Source organism: Mobula birostris, chromosome 1 (genome assembly GCF_030028105.1).
Source record: "Mobula birostris isolate sMobBir1 chromosome 1, sMobBir1.hap1, whole genome shotgun sequence".
NCBI classification, from domain to species: domain Eukaryota; kingdom Metazoa; phylum Chordata; class Chondrichthyes; order Myliobatiformes; family Myliobatidae; genus Mobula; species Mobula birostris.
The window spans coordinates 203,434,519-203,451,482 of NC_092370.1; the positions used below are offsets into that span (position 1 = coordinate 203,434,519).

At 38.9% G+C, this 16,964-nt stretch overlaps 1 protein-coding gene across 3 annotated transcripts in view; it reads right to left on the reverse strand.

Moving 5' to 3' along the window:
* Positions 1 to 1,934: 1,934 nt before the first annotated feature.
* The window catches only part of atl1 (atlastin GTPase 1), an 83,442-nt gene continuing 68,412 nt past the window's right edge, over positions 1,935 to 16,964 (reverse strand). For 2 of the 3 annotated variants that reach the window (XM_072269244.1, XM_072269263.1), the window contains 4 exons: positions 14,458 to 14,529; positions 13,043 to 13,474; positions 8,444 to 8,458; positions 1,935 to 4,396 (listed from right to left, as the gene is read on the reverse strand). In XM_072269244.1, the coding sequence (XP_072125345.1) occupies positions 4,289 to 4,396; positions 8,444 to 8,458; positions 13,043 to 13,474; positions 14,458 to 14,529 (627 nt within the window). In that variant the 3' untranslated portion in view covers positions 1,935 to 4,288. The remainder of the gene's footprint in view (positions 4,397 to 8,443; positions 8,459 to 13,042; positions 13,475 to 14,457; positions 14,530 to 16,964) is intronic. The other variant, XM_072269253.1, reaches the window with a different exon arrangement.

Sequence of the window (16,964 nt, forward strand, 5' to 3'; positions counted from 1 at the left end):
TGATGCTATTAAATTGAATGGAAAAGCAAATCGTGCAGATACGGAGAGTCTGCAGAGAGATATAGATAGGTTAAGTGAGTGGACAAGGGTCTGGCAGATGGAATATAATGTTGTTAAATATGAGGTCAGCCACTTTGGAAGGAAAAATGGAAGAGCAGATTATTATTTAAATGGTAAAAATTGCAGCTTGCTGCTGTACAGAGGGACTTGGGAGTGCTTGAGCATGAATCGCAAAAAGTTGGTTTGCAGGTGCAGCAGGCTATCAAGAAGGCAAATGGGATGTTGGCCTTCATTGCTAGAGGATTGAATTTAAGAGCAAGGAGGTTATACTGTAACTATACTGGGTACTGATGAGACCGCACCTGGAGTACTGCGTGCAGATCTGGTCTCCTTACTTGAAGAATATACTGGCTTTGGAGGTGGTGCAGAGGAGGTTCACTAGGTTGATTCCAGAGATGAGGGGGTTAGACTATGAGGAGAGATTGAGTTGCCTGTGACAGTACTCGCTGGAATTCAGAAGAATGAGAGGAGATCTTATAGAAACATATAAAATTATAAAAAGGATAGATAAGATAGAGGCAGGAAAGTTGTTTCTAATGATAGGTGAGACTAGAACTAGAGGACATAGCCTCAAGATTCGAGGGAATAGATTTAGGATTGAGATGAGGAGGAGCTGCTTTTCCCAGAGGGTGGTGAACTGTGGAATTCTCTGCCCAATGAAGAAGTGGAGGCTACCTCAGTAAATATATTTAAGACAAGGTTGGATAGATATTTGCATAGTAGGAGAATTAAGGGTTATGGGGAAAAGGCAAGTAGGTAGAGATGAGTCCGTGGCCAGATCAGCCGTGATCTTTTTGAATGGTGCAGCAAGCTCAAAGGCCAGATGGTCTACTCCTCCTATTTCTTATGTTCACAATCAGTTCTTTGGTCTTGCTGACATTGAGTGCAAGGTTGTTGCTTTGACGTCTCTCAACTGAATGATATAGCTTGCTCCTGTACACCTTTTTGTCATCATCTGTAATTCTGCCAACAATGGTTGTACCATCAGCAAATTTACAGATGGCATTTGAGCTGTGCCTAGCCACACAGTCATGGGTGTAGAGAGAGTAGAGCAGTGGGCTAAGCACCCATCCCTGGGGTGTGCCAGTGTTGATTGTCATTGAGGTGGAGATGTTATTTTATCATAAATTTTTAACAACACATGTCTTATTTGATGTTTGAAATAGCAGTTTTCTCAGATTTTTACCCTGGGACCTTGATTTCAATCTCGCTAAAGGACTTTCAAATTGGCTAAAGGTGCATTGGTGTTTGTAAGAGCTGAAACTCAAGTGATCATAGAAAACTTGCATCTTATTCTGACTTAGATTCAAAGACTGGAACGCTGAATAATTTTGCTTGTTACCATGACTTACATTTTGTGAGAACGTTTGTAAATGCTGTGGCAAACTGCTGGCACTTAGTCTAGTTCAAATCAGCAACTCCTACACAAAACACAGGTCTCAAACAGGTAGGTTGGCCTTTACCAGTGGATTATCCACTGGCTGTAGGTAGCATTTAAAATCAAGGCTTCAAAGCATTAGCTATGGCTGTTAACATATTGACCTCAACATTTCAGATGCAAGCAAACCTCTTGGCAGGTTTATATTGCTGAATCCAGTAAAGGAGTTTTTTATTTTTTTAGTGTATATCAACAGACCAGGCCATTGGTTATTTCAAAACACAGTTATAAATGGTAACGAGGAGTTGAAGATTGTGTGTTGACAGACGTGCGATAGCTACTTCAACCTGAGGAACTGAAATACATTATTTAGACAGGAAGAGAATGGCTATGTGGAATAACTTAATGTTTTCATTAGCACAGTCTATGAATTGCAAAATGTAATATATCAAAGCTTTGAATAATTTGGCAAAGCAACTATGATCACTATAACACTAAGTTTTTATTTATCAAATGATTTAAGCAATTACAATAAGGCAAGAATAAATTGCAGTTTTTTTGCAATATAACAGTATTTACTAGAGTTTAACTGCATTTCAACTTTCTTATTTTCAAATGCTTTTTTTAAAAGTGCAAAGAATGACATTACACTATATAACCAGTTAAGAATTTAATATGCCACTTAACTTGGATCTGTTTAGTTGGGAAGGAACATAGATAAAGCTCCAAATTTATGTTTTTCAGAAACAGCTAGGGGTCTTTTTTTTTCTTAAACAGCCTTACGATGGAGTATTGTTTCTGTTAAATCATCTCTGAAATTTGTTAGATAGTGGAGTAGTCTTAAGTCTCATGGCTCCTCTGAGTTGTGATGCTTTATGGCACATTTGCAATTTCTGGAGACCCATCAGCTGGGACTATGCAATTTATAATGTGGCCCAGGGAAAAAGTGGTGCAACTTTAATAATCATTTCATGTTTTACTTAGTTTCTGCTATGTACGGTATGTCATAGCAAACATTTAATATGTTATAAATCTATTTTACCCTATATCCTGCCATTGACATCAGTAATCAGGCACAATTATTTCCAAATTTGTATCTATTTATAGATATAAGAAAATTAAAAGTAGCTGACATATCCAGAGAGTTGGGTCTACTACATAACATAACTTTAATAATAAAAATGATTTGACAGTCTTTAAAATGGGTATTATATGAGGATATCAAATAGTTGAAATCTATCAAGCTTGAACAAAATTTCATTTTTAATTTGTAAATTAGTGTTTAGAACTTAAAATTAGCTTTCCCATCCAATAGTGAAAATGTCACAGTACTCAATATTTTCAGCAATTCAACTCTGATTAAGAATGAAATGCTAAATAACTCTCATCTACCTTCAACTCACGAACCTTGTTTGTAGTGATTTTGTTAAAGCAGGAAGTGGTGAAATAATCTGATTGCAACAGCAGAAGTGAATAGATTAAAAAAAACAATGAGATGCTCAAATATTCTGCACATACTTACATTAAACTGTAAGAGTAGATATAAAATAGAAGTTTAAAAGGGAAAAGTGAAACTGTTATATTAAATGTTTTAATCCCCCCATCTAGCATGCAGCTAAGATTAACATCTCACAAAGGAAGCACTGCACAAATGAGAAAGAAAGTTTTTATTATGAATAGTTGATTGTGTTATAAAAATACTTCCTCATTATTTGTGCTTTAGATGGGCAAAGGTGTGGGTGGTGCTTTTATGTGAATGGAGATTATTGTTACTATGTATAGAAATCACTTAATTGAGAGAGTGAATTTCTGCTAAAGGTCCACTAAATTTTGTAAGATAAACTCTCCAAAGATTTTTGGTAGCAATGTATAGACCAGAAAATAAACAGCACCAGGCTGCATACTCTTTAGCTGGAAACTGTTTAATTCTGATTTCATGTTTGTGCTGAACATTGAAATTCATCTGGTAAAACTGCACTGGGTTTGAGCTTTATAATCATACCAGGCTCTTCAGCCAGGCTTTCTGCCTCATTTCAAAAGATTTCATACCAATTTCCTTTTTACTTCAGATAATGTGTTTTTATTTTTCCCCTCTGTAAAATCAAGACTTCATTTATGCGCAATAGCCATTATCTGCAGAATGAAAAGTAAAAACTTTTTAGAATAGAGCAGCTATTTGACGTGGATTTTATACATAGTGTATTTGTGCTCTGCACTAAAAGCAGCAATAGCTTATTGATCTGATTTTTGTTCAACAGCCTGTTTTGGCCTTAAATTGAAGAAGATGTACTTGCAATTAACTTTTTTTATATTGGGACATCCATACGGATCTGTTAAGTACAATTATCCTAACATAATGTAACAAATTTATCATACGTTTGTAGAAATGTCTGTCACCACGAACAAAAATGACAATCTTTAAAATACATTGCAATCTGTTAACTGTAAAGACAACCTGCATTTTAAGACATGTTTTAACCTGAAACATTCAATAAATGTGCAATGCTGTAACAGAATATGGAAGTTCCTACGGAAGACAAACGTCCTGCTGTGTGAAAATGCCAATTGTTACTTAAAATAATTCTTAAAAATTACTGTATATTGATGGAAGAACATTTGACTCATCAACAGTTAACAAAATCATGCAAACTAGCACATCTTTACAGTACAATTCGCAACATAACTAAGTGAAAGCCAGCACAGTGTTCAAGTGTTGATATATGATTTCATTTAGTTTTAAGCTATCATTGGCTTTCCATTTATATAGCACTTCTTGGATTAGTGGCATGTGAATGCACAATAATAACCACAATTTTCCCTTGTGATTATACGCAAAGGAATCTGGTCGAATCATTTTTTCTTCTTGGTGTCTGCACTGGTTTCCGGTTGTGCTGCAAGGAAGGTGTGGTGATAAATGTGTCTGTGACTTGTAGCCGCATCATATAGCCTGAATAGAGCCTATATGGACACAAAAACATATTCGTTATCCATAAAGGAACCATGGTAGCAATATAATAGCGCATGGATTAAATAAAAGATTCTTGGGAATCTGTTTAAACCTCATTTTAAGCCCATTCACTCATAGGCATTTAATAAATGTTCTGTGTTATCATAACTATCTGGAGAACCATGTGCACTTTGAATATCATGTCATTTTTATTTGGCATGCATCAGTGGATGGTGTCTTTTTCAAGCGCTAAAATGGTTTATTTTGTTTATAGCAAATTTGTGAAATCAGTAGTATCATTCTAAATGGATATTAATGTTCAGAATTACAAGAGAATGCACTTTAGTTTTGCTTCAGTGACAAATATAAAAAGTCATGCCTATTTATTTGAATCTAAGCAAAATTTGTTCAAAATTTATATGATTAGACTAAATCCATTTCTGTTAGTTTGTTGCATTTATTTGAATATATATTCTAAGTTAATTGGTACAGCACAATGGGTAATAGTATTTAATCTATGGAAAGTCATGTGTCTAAGTTTTTGAAGGCTGAAGCTGAAGAGTTGTTAATTGGATGTTTATTTACTGGTCATCTTTTTGAACTTGTATACTGTAAATTGGTGCTTTATTTTATACATTGAGTGCTGCATGCCCTGCTAGCCAATAGCCTTGCCTTCAATATCGGTACAGTATTACATCTTAAATAAATGACAGAACTCATGGGACTTCCTATTCTGACTAGTTGTGTTCTCCTCCGATTGCAGTGTGGTCATATAAAGAGTTTGTTTTGCATGGTTGCTCAAGCTCTTTTAAAAAAATTCTTTTCAGCTTTTGTAAAACTAGAGCTTTCAGCGTAAAATTTAGATTTCTATCGTTTTGTGCATTAGACACTAATCACATTGTTAAATAATTTTACTACATCTAAGCATTTGTTGCCCTGTTCTGCCTTGCAGTTTGAAATGAATAGAGAATTATTCAAGTATGATTTCTCCACAACCAAGCTAGCTGCCCTGGCATTCTGTTGAAACTAATTTGATGAAGCAAGTTGTTCTTCTTGCTTAGTCAATAATATTTATATAATACTTAGTCAATAATAATCGGGCATTATCATAGCATACTTCCTGCTTTTTTAGTTTTTGTTAGCGTAAGAATCTCATTTGATAGCTACAGTAATTTAACTGCTTAATCATCTTAGTACCCTGACACAGCAAGAATGAAATATCTATTGCTGACTAACTTGCCACATTCTTTTACTTTCAGATTTTTCTTTTCCAGGATTTGAAGTTTGTTTTGCATGTTATTTAACTCACAGGAATATCAAAATGTTAATCAGAATTTCACTTATTTTTCATGATGTAGTCTTACTCCAGCAATTTACTCTCCCACAAACTTGAATTTAAGGTCATGAGTTCTCACAATATGCCTACTTTGCTTGAGTGAAGTACAAGAAGCAAGGGTGAAACAAAGAGTAATCTTCTCGGTAGTCTGCTGCAGAGCAATGCTGGTCCAAATTTGGAATCTAAATCATGGGTGACTTTGTGCAAAAGGAAGTTGAAAGGAAGTAGACTTAAAAGATTTTTTAAAATGTCTGTAATTATTGTCTTGGACGACTACAGCACAGATACACGCTGTTAGGGCCATCTTTCTGCCAACTACCTGCACCCAAGACATGTTAATGCCAAAATATGTGGCAAACCCTGCAGGCTGCCCCCAACGCATTCTTGGGTGTGTTGATTGCTAATGCAAACTGATGCATTTCACTAGGTATGTGTGATAGGTAGATCTGACCGTAGCACCCCACATCTCTTACCCATGTGCTCATCCAAACTTCTCCTAAATGCTACAATTGAACCCCTCTCTACCATTTTAGCCAGCAGCTTATCCACACTTACATCAAACTCTGAATGAAGTAATTCCTCCGAGACCCCCCCTAAATACTTCACTTTTCATCCAAAACCTATGACCAGTCTACAGGTCTGTATGCATTCACCCTAAGTATTTTGCATACTGCTGTTTGACCTCCCCTCATTCTCATGCACTGCACGGAATTAAGTCCTAACCTATCTCTGTAACTCAAATCCCGACAACATCCGTGTAAATATTTTCTGTACTTTTTCTAGCTTATTGATATGTTCCCTGTAGACAGGTGACCACAACTGCACACAATACTCCAAATTCAGCCTCACCCACATCTTATACAACTTCAACATAACATCCCACCTCCTATATTCAACAGGACATGGGATGCCAAGATTTCTGAAGGCCAATGTGCCAAAAACTCTCTTTAGGACCTTATCTACCTGTGAACCCATTTTCAAGGAATTGTGGATCTGTATTCCCAGGTCCACTGTTTCTCAGAGCCCTACCATTCACTTCAAGCCTTACTCTCCAAACTGCAACATTGTCAACTCATTTTCCCGGTTGGTCCAGACCACATTGCAAGCCTCGACAGCCTTTAGCGAGGTCCACTATGCTCCCAATTTTAGTGTCATTTGCAAATTTGCTTATAAAATTCAACATATTATCATCTAAATCATAAATATAGATAACAATGGACCCAGCGCCAATCCCTGCAGCGCATCTTTACTCTCAACCATCTACTACCACTAGTTTCTCACTAAACCAACATTAAATCCAATTTACTGCTTCATCTTGAATGCAAAGCAACTTAACCCCCTGAAATAGTCCCCCATGTGGGACTTTTACAAAGATCCTACTAAAGCAGACAATGACCACCAATTCCTCTTCATCAACCTTCTTGGTAACCTCCTCAAAAGCTCTAAGATTGGTTGGACATGACCTATCACAAACAAAGCCATGTTGACTATCCCTAATCAGGCCTTGTCTATCCAAATAATGCCTTCTCATAATTTACTCATGACTGATGTCAAGCTCGGCAGCCTATAGTTTTCTGGTTTATTCTTAGAACCTGAAACTAATGAATAACTTTAGCTATTGTTCTGTCTTCTGGCTTTATGTTTTAAATGTCTCTGTTAAAGCCTCTGCACTAGCCTTCCACAAGGTCCAAAGGAACACCTTGTCGGAAACTGGGGAGTTATCACCTCAACCGTAATCCAGATACAGTCCATAACCCCACTACTTTTTTTTTTACTCTCAGTTCTATGGACTCCTTGTCTGTCTCACAATAAATACAGATGCAAAAACAATCATTTAAGATCTCCCCCATCCTTTTTGGCTCCATGATCATCTTTCTTGACCACACTGATCATCGAGTGGACCAAATTTGTCCCTTGCAATCATTTTGCTCTTATTATAGCTATAGAACCCCTTGGGATTCTGTTTCACAGCAACCTCATTTCTCCTTTTAGCCCTTTTGATTTCTCTCTTTAGTGTTCTCTTGTATTTTCTATACCCCTTAGTACCTCAATAGATCCTAACTGCCTATACCTGATATGCACCTCCTTTTTCTTTACCAGAGCCTCAATACTCAATGTTTCCTAAACCTGTCACTCTTGCCTTTTGTTCTAACAGCAACAAACAGATTCCACACTCTCAGTATTTCACTTTCAAGGCTTCCCACTTGTCCAGCATCCCTGTGCATGTCTGCCAGATCCCTTCTGATGCCATCAGAATTGACCTTTCTCCAGCTTGAAATCTTAACCTGAGGACCAGTCCTATCCTTCTCTCCATATTTACCTTGAAACTAACTCTTCTATCAGGCATGGTTAAATTAAATTTTCCTAATTTAGCTGAAATTCAGTGTTGGTTTATAGTATTTATTCAAAGCCTCCAAGAGCTGACCTAAAGGCCCAATATTAAACTCAAAAACTTAACTAATCCAATAATATCTTGTTGTAGCAATGTTTGTTCCTGAATGTATTCCAAATTGGTTACAAAATTCATTAATAATTTATGAGAATTCAATTTAAATGTTACTCAACATTCATAAAATGCCACTGTTTCACAAATAAGTTAACACCTTTATTTAAATATCTGCTGGAACACACTACCTGAAGCTGATTATACAAAAATAGATAATTGCAAATATAGAATGGTGCCACAGCCTGCTAAGTGATGGTATAAAATATGAAATCTTACCTCATTGGTACTTCCCTATGGAATTGCAAAAAGGAAAGAAGAACATTGAAAGGACAAAGCTAATCTCAATATAAAAATGTAAAAATAGCAGGTGGAAGAACCAAAAACTAAGTACATATTGCAATTACACAAAAGGTAGCTATCACAAGTTTAAATGAACAGATGTCATTGTACTGTACTAGATGCATCTACTGATTAACACACATTACACTGTCTGTTTTGACGTATATGTGACAAATAAAGCTAATCGTTTTACTTTTTTAAAAAACTGGTTGTTAGTTGTTCTTCCCCTCCAGTACAGACTATTCCTGATCCCTTAGTAGAAAATATTCAATAAAATTCTTTCTAATAAGATTAATTATGATGGAGTGCAAGTTTAAATATCGCTCCTTGTTTGGGTAAAAATCCAAAATCACATTTGTTGGAAGTCTTAATAGTGCAATTAATCAAATAAAAACACATTGAAGAAAATACACTTAACTGGTTTACAAAAATAACTATTTGTTTTTAAAGATTCATTGACATCTAACATGAGAATGGTCTGCATACGTGATATGGACCAGCCAAATGCAATTGACTTATTTTCTTCCCACTGTAATTAATCCTGGAGGGCCTGGTATCTAGAAGGTCATCTCCAGTCATTAGTGCTAAATGTTCCAGATACTCATAGAAACATAGAAAATAGGTGCAGGAGTAGGCCATTCGGCCCTTCGAGCCTGCACCGCAATTTATTATGATCATGGCTGATCATCCAACTCAGAACCCTGCCCCAGCCTTCCCTCCATACCCCCTGATCCCCGTAGCCACAAGGGCCATATCTAACTCCCTCTTAAATATAGCCAATGAACTGGCCTCAACTGTTTCCTGTGGCAGAGAATTCCACAGATTCACCACTCTCTGTGAAGAAGTTTTTCCTAATCTTGGTCCTAAAAGGCTTCCCCTTTATCCTCAAACTGTGACCCCTCGTTCTGGACTTCCCCAACATCGGGAACAATCTTCCTGCATCTAGCCTGTCCAATCCCTTTAGGATTTTATATGTTTCAATCAGATCCCCCCTCAATCTTCTAAATTCCAACGAGTACAAGCCCAGTTCATCCAGTGTTTCTTCATATGAAAGTCCTGCCATCCCAGGAATCAATCTGGTGAACCTTCTTTGTACTCTCTCTATGGCAAGGATGTCTTTCCTCAGATTAGGGGACCAAAACTGCACACAATACTCCAGGTGTGGTCTCACCAAGGCCTTGTACAACTGCAGTAGTATCTCCCTGCTCCTGTACTCGAATCCTCTCGCTATAAATGCCAGCATACCATTCGCCTTTTTCACCGCCTGCTGTACCTGCATGCCCACTTTCAATGACTAGTGTATAATGACACCCAGGTCTCGTTGCACCTCCCCTTTTCCTAATCGGCCACCATTCAGATAATAATCTGTTTTCCTATTTTTGCCACCAAAGTGGATAACTTCACATTTATCCACATTAAATTGCATCTGCCATGAATTTGCCCACTCACCCAACCTATCCAAGTCACCCTGCGTCCTCTTAGCATCCTCCTCACAGCTAACACTGCCGCCCAGCTTCGTGTCATCCGCAAACTTGGAGATGCTGCATTTAATTCCCTCATCCAAGTATTGTAAACAACTGGGGTCCCAGCACTGAGCCTTGCGGTACCCCACTAGTCACTGCCTGCCATTCTGAAAAGGTCCCGTTTATTCCCACTGTTTGCTTCCTGTCTGCTAACCAATTCTCTATCCACATCAATACCTTACCCGCAATACTGTGTGCTTTAAGTTTGCACACTAATCTCCTGTGTGGGACCTTGTCAAAAGCCTTTTGAAAATCCAAATATACCACATCCACTACTTCTCCCCTATCCACTCTACTAGTTACATCCTCAAAAAATTCTATGAGATTCGTCAGACATGATTTTCCTTTCACAAATCCATGCTGACCTTGTCCGATGACTTCACCGCTTTCCAAATGTGCTGTTATCACATCTTTGATAACTGACTCTAGCATTTTCCCCACCACCGATGTCAGGCTAACTGGTCTATAATTCCCCGGTTTCTCTCTCCCTCCTTTTTTAAAAAGTGGGGTTACATTAGCCACCCTCCAATCCTTAAGAACTAGTCCAGAATCTAACGAGTTTTGAAAAATTATCACTAATGCATCCACTATTTCTTGGGCTACTTCCTTAAGCACTCTGGGATGCAGACCATCTGGCCCTGGGGATTTATCTGCCTTTAATCCCTTCAATTTACCCAACACCACTTCCCTACTAACATGTATTTCGCTCAGTTCCTCCATCTCATTGGACCCTCTGTCCCCTACTACTTCTGGAAGATTATTTATGTCCTCCTTAGTGAAGACAGAACCAAAGTAATTATTCAATTGGTCTGCCATGTCCTTGCTCCCCATAATCAATTCACCTGTTTCTGTCTGCAGGGGACCTACATTTGTCTTTACCAGTCTTTTCCTTTCTACATATCTATAAAAGCTTTTACAGTCAGTTTTTATGTTCCCTGCCAGTTTTCTCTCATAATCTTTTTTCCCCTTCCTAATTAAGCCCTTTGCCCTCGTCTGCTGAACTCTGAATTTCTCCCAGTCCTCAGGTGAGCCACTTTTTCTGGCTAATTTGTATGCTTCTTCTTTGGAATTGATACTATCCCTAATTTCTCTTGTCAGCCACGGGTGCACTACCTTCTTTGATTTATTCTTTTGCCAAACTGGGATGAACAATTGTTGTAGTTCATCCATGCAACCTTTAAATGCTTGCCATTGCATATCCACCGTCAATCCTTTAAGTGTCATTTGCCAGTCTATCTTAGCTAATTCACGTCTCATACCTTCAAAGTCACCCCTCTTTAAGTTCAGAACCTTTGTTTCTGAATTAACTATCTCACTCTCCATCTTAATGAAGAATTCCACCATATTATGGTCACTCTTACCCAAGGGGCCTCTCACGACAAGATTGCTAATTAACCCTTCCTCATTGCTCAATACCCAGTCTAGAATAGCTTGCTCTCTAGTTGGTTCCTCAACATGTTGGTTCAAAAAACAATCCCGCATACATTCCAAGAAATCCTCTTCCTCAGCACCCTTACCAATTTGGTTCACCCAATCTACATGTAGATTGAAGTCACCCATTATAACTGCTGTTCCTTTATTGCACACATTTCTAATTTCCTGTTTAATACCATCTCCGACCTCATTACTACTGTTAGGTGGCCTGTACACAACTCCCACCAGCGTTTTCTGCCCCTTAGTGTTACGCAGCTCTACCCATATCGATTCCACATCTTCCCGGCTTATGCCCTTCCTTTCTATTGCATTAATCACATTGCTACGTAGGATTTTAGAGGCAGAGCAGATTATTCTGAAATGAATGGACTTTGGAGGAAGGGTGCAATGTGCCAGTGTGACTGTTCGACAGTTCATTCCCAGTCAGCAATGTCAGGTGGAAATCAATCCGCAGCATAGTGAAACTAACATGGTGTTCCATATAACAATTACAGCACGGAAACAAGCCATGTCGGCCCTTCTAGTCCTTGCCGAACTCTTACTCTCACCTAGTCCCACCGACCTGCACTCAGCCCATAACCCTCCATTCCTTTCCTGTCCATATAGCTATCCAATTTAACTTTAAATGACAACATCGAACCTGCCTCAACCACTTCTGCTGGAAGCTCGTTCCACACAGCTACCACTCTCTGAGTAAAGAAGTTCCCCCTCATGTTACCCCCTAAACTTTTGCCCTTTAACTCTCAACTCATGTCCTCTTGTTTGAATCTCCCCCACTCTCAATGGAAAAAGCCTATCCACGTCAACTCTATCTATCCCCCTCATAATTTTAAATACCTCTATCAAGTCCGCCCCAACCTTCTACGCTCCAAAGAATAAAGACCCAACTTGTTCAACCTTTCTCTGTAGAAACTTTCTCCACAGAAATGCCCCACCTCCCCCTCATACCCCATCCGTTATTTATTTTTATACACACATTCTTTCTCTCTCTCTCTCTCCTTTTTCTCCCTCTGTCCCTCTGACTATACCCCTCGCCCATCCTCTGGGTTTTTGCCCCCCTCCCCCTTTTCTTTCTCTTGTCCCATGATCCTCTCATATCCCTTTTGCCAATCACCTGTCCAGCTCTTGGCTCCATCCCTCCTCCTCCTGTCTTCTCCTATCATTTTCGATCTCCCCCTCCCACTTTTAAATCTGTTATTAGTTCTTTCTTCAGTTAGTCCTGACGAAGGGTCTCGGCCTGAAACGTCGACTGTACCTCTTCCTAGAGATGCTGCCTGACCTGCTGCGTTCACCAGCAACTTTGATGTGTGCTTCTCCACAGAAACCTTTTTTTTGCTGAGCCAGAGCCTACAACCTTGCATATGAAAGTTGACAATATAATTAGTTAAATCATGACATCTGGTCACATAATGAGGTAATTCAAATCTAAACCATAATACTTCATTGACAAAGATTGTGCAGAAACATTCTGCATCATTAGCTTAAAGCTGTTGGTAATGGTTTTGTACTAGGATGAAAACAATCTGTCCCAGCAATAGTCAATTGTACTAGAACACAAGAGAATCTGAAGAACACTTACCTGGTCCCATAAGGCTCCTGCTACTTGATCTATGACAGCTCCAAGCTCTCTGTATTCTCCAGAGTATCTAATATATGCCCACGTGCACAAAGTAATGAGAGCTAACCCCATTATCATATTGCACAGGCTGGCTATAATGTCCACTCCAATGAACCCTGTGACTCCAGCTATTACATACATAATAAATATCACCACAAACAAAGTGGCAGGTGTACGTGCTGCGTGGAATATATTTTTACTATCGTTGTGTTTGATGTAGTTAATGTATAACTCGTCAACTTCATTCTCCAGCTGCTGTAAGTAGCGGCGACTGAACTCCTCTCCTCCCATCTTCTTAACTCCACGGAATAATCTGACAGCTTCTTCTCGAAGCTCCAAGTGCTTGTTCTGGAGGTCAGTAGGCGCAAGAAATGGTCTATCCCCTCCACAGACCTACGGGATAAAAAGGCATTTGAACTAAATCGGAATAGAGGTGGACAGAAGGGAGTAAGCGAAATCAGCACAAGACTTAATTTGCAAAGTTAATCTAAAGCCTGACCGTGTGTTAACAATGATACCAAGGCTGCAAACTTCCTGGTTCAGTTTTGCACAGCTGCAGAGGAAAAGCATTGATGGCATGGAAACAAAGCTAGTGACAAGCGCTAATGATGATGGCTTTAACCTTAATATGTAGGTGGAGGAGACTTCTGCTCATCTGGTACTGACTGGGTGTCTGCAAACAGTGTGAGACAGCTGAGTGGTGACAAAAAGTGCAGCTGATGAAGGGAAGATGAGATTCATCAGTACACACGTAGAAAATGGTACCGTGTCTTCAGATGGCATTGTCAAAGGACAGCACGTAGATGCTTGAGTGATAATTGTGTGTTTGCGGGAAGAAAGCTGGTGAGTCTATGACTGTGGGATAATGAACAGGAACAAAATGAATATTCTCGACCATTCACAGCATGTAATTACTGGCAGTGCCCTTATAAAGAGCTTTCATTTAGCACTTTTCACAACTTCAGGATATCCTGGTGTTGTATATACAAAGTTCATTTTAAATGTAGTCAGAATTGACATCATAGATTCTAGTTCCCACACCCACTTTTTACATCTTCAAATAACTTGGTTAGTGGAGCACAAGTACATAGTACAAGTTGTAGATTGAATAAATGGAATTAAATTAAATTTGACTAAGAGGAAAACTAACTGATTAATTAGCAACGTAAAATGCTAGTCGCATAATCTGCTAATCAGCTACAGCATCATCCAGTTCTAATGGTAACCTGGGAATCTGGCCAAGTAGATTAAGTTAACTAGATTCAGACACATTTTTTTAATGCAAATCTCTTCCCAATCACAGTATTAAGTTTTGTTATTCAAAGGCTGACACTTTAACCAGAAAAAAACTTGACAGAGTGATGTAGACTCCTTACCTCCTCCATTTTTTTATTGTACAAGTCCTTGGCTGCTGCTACAGCTGCTAAATTGTTGGCTTCTGCTGTGGCCTTAATTATATGGAAGGATAAACAGACTGGTTAGATGAACTGGCAATGTTTTGACAGTGTGTACTGAATAAACAATGGATCTCAATGAATCAATAAAATTAATATTAAACTTGTTGAATTCCCTTGGGTTAATTCACTGAAATGATAAAATATTTTTGCCCTGTTAGCCACCTGAGATAATATCATCAGAGTCAGGTTTAATTTGCTGTTTTGTGGCAGCAGGACAGAACAATACAGAATAAGAAAGTATAAACTACAAGTAGAAATATATTTACAAAAATTAAATTATGCAAAAGGAGTGGAAAAGAAATACAGAGGTAGTGCTAAGGGTTAACTTGCAGGTTGAGTCAGTGGTGAGGAAGGCAAATGCCATGTTGGCACTCATTTCGAGAGGTCTGCAATACAAGAGCAGGGATGTGTTGCTGAGGCTTTATCAGGCACTGGTGAGGCCTCACCTTGAGTATTGTGAACAGCTTTGGGCTCCTCATCTAAGAAAAGATGTGCTGGTATTGGAGAGGATTCAGAGGAGGTTCGCAGGATGAACCAGGAATGAAAGGGTTATCATACGAGGGAACGTTTGCTGGCTCTGGGTCTGTACTCGCTGGAATTCAGAAGGATGAGGAGGGATCTCATTGAAACCTTTTGAATGTTGAAAGGCCTAGACAGAATAGATGTGGAAAGGACGTTTCCCATGGTGGGGGAGTCCAGGGCAAGAGGGCACAGCCTCAGGAGAGAGGGGTGTCCATTTAAAATAGAGGAGTGGTGAAATTTCTTTGGTGAATTTGATGAATTTATTACCACAGGCAGCTGTGGAGGGCAGGTTGTTGGGTGTATTTAAGGCAGAGAGTGATAGGTTCCTGACTGGACACAGTATCAGAGGTTACAGGGAGGTTGGGGAGAGAGGCTGAGGAGGGGGAAAAAGGATCAGCCATGATTGAATGATGGAGCAGACTCAATGGGCCAAATGGCCTAATTCTGCTCCTATGTCTTATGGTCTTATGTTCATGGGTATATTGTCCATTCAGAAATCTGATGGCGGAGGGGAAGAATGTTGAGTGTGTGTCTTTAGGCTCCTGTACCACCTCCTTGATGGTAGAGGGCATGTCAAGAGTGATGGGTGATGGGGTCCTTAACAATAATGCCACTTTTTTTGAGGCATCACCTTTTGAAGATGGCCTTGATGTTCAGAACACTAGTGCCCATGATGGAGATAGCAACTTCTGCAGCTTTTTCCAATCTTGTGCGGTGGTCCCTCCATACCAGTGATACAACCAGTTAGAATGCTCTCCACGCTGCATTAGTAGAAATTTGCTAGTCTTTGGTGACATTTAAATCAGTAATGCAGACGTACAAACGTAATGCAGACGTACAGACGTAAAAGATTTTTTCTAATTTAAGAGATTCAAGATTCATTTATTATCAAATAATGAATAAATTATACAACCTTGAGATTCGCTTGCTCACAGGTAGCCACAAAGCAAGAAACCCAAAAGAACCCAATTAAGGAAAAAACAAGAATGAAAATAAAAATAAAAGATCAACACTTGATTCACAAGAGAAAGAAAAAAAAAACATATGGAAACAATTGAAGCAAACAACAGCATTCTGAACCAAAATTGAGTCCTCAGATCTGAACCTCAGAACAGCCTGAAGTAGGCCCAAAGCCTTGCCTATCAGTTGATCATATTAGTGGGTATGGAGCACAGCAGCTGGAGTGATTCACCCTCACTATGTTTCGTAGGATACTGTACAACTGTCCCATTGTGAGGTGGTGGGTAGATGTCACCATAACAATTCACTGCCATAAGGAATTCAGGCAGAACAGGTTCATCAGAGAATCTCTTTTGCTAACTACCATTACTTTTCACACTCATGTTGATGATGGTGAAAAGGTCTCTCTCTGTAAAGGCTGAACAGAAGAACGACTCCAGGAACTAGCAACGGCAGAGGAAATGGCGTGAATTTGGCCCCCATCATTTCTAGGTAGGAGGAGAAGGATGGGAAGTGCCATTGAAGGAGCCTTTGTCGAAGTTCTTGAACTCTGAATGATGTCAGGCTTCTTTAGTGTTGTGGAGCTGTTTTTAATCCATTTTCCTATGATTTTAACCTGGTTTTGCAGGCAACCACTATACTACATTAGATAAACAAGCACTTTTGCTGACTCTAATTGAGTTTTGCATCAAAATATAGATAAAGAGTGATATAATTTCAAGCAAAGTCTTGAAAATTACAATTGATTCAGAAACTATAATGTATTACTAACAAGAATTGAAGATGCTTAATATACTTTGTGAGGGAAAAAAATGTGTCCTGTTTCCACTTCTGCATGGCCTAATCTAGTTCTGCGTTTCTCAAGTACAGAAGAATAATTTCTTAACTCAGGGCAAATTAATGGACCTTATTTTCAATTTAACCCAGTCAGCCTGGTAAGTCAT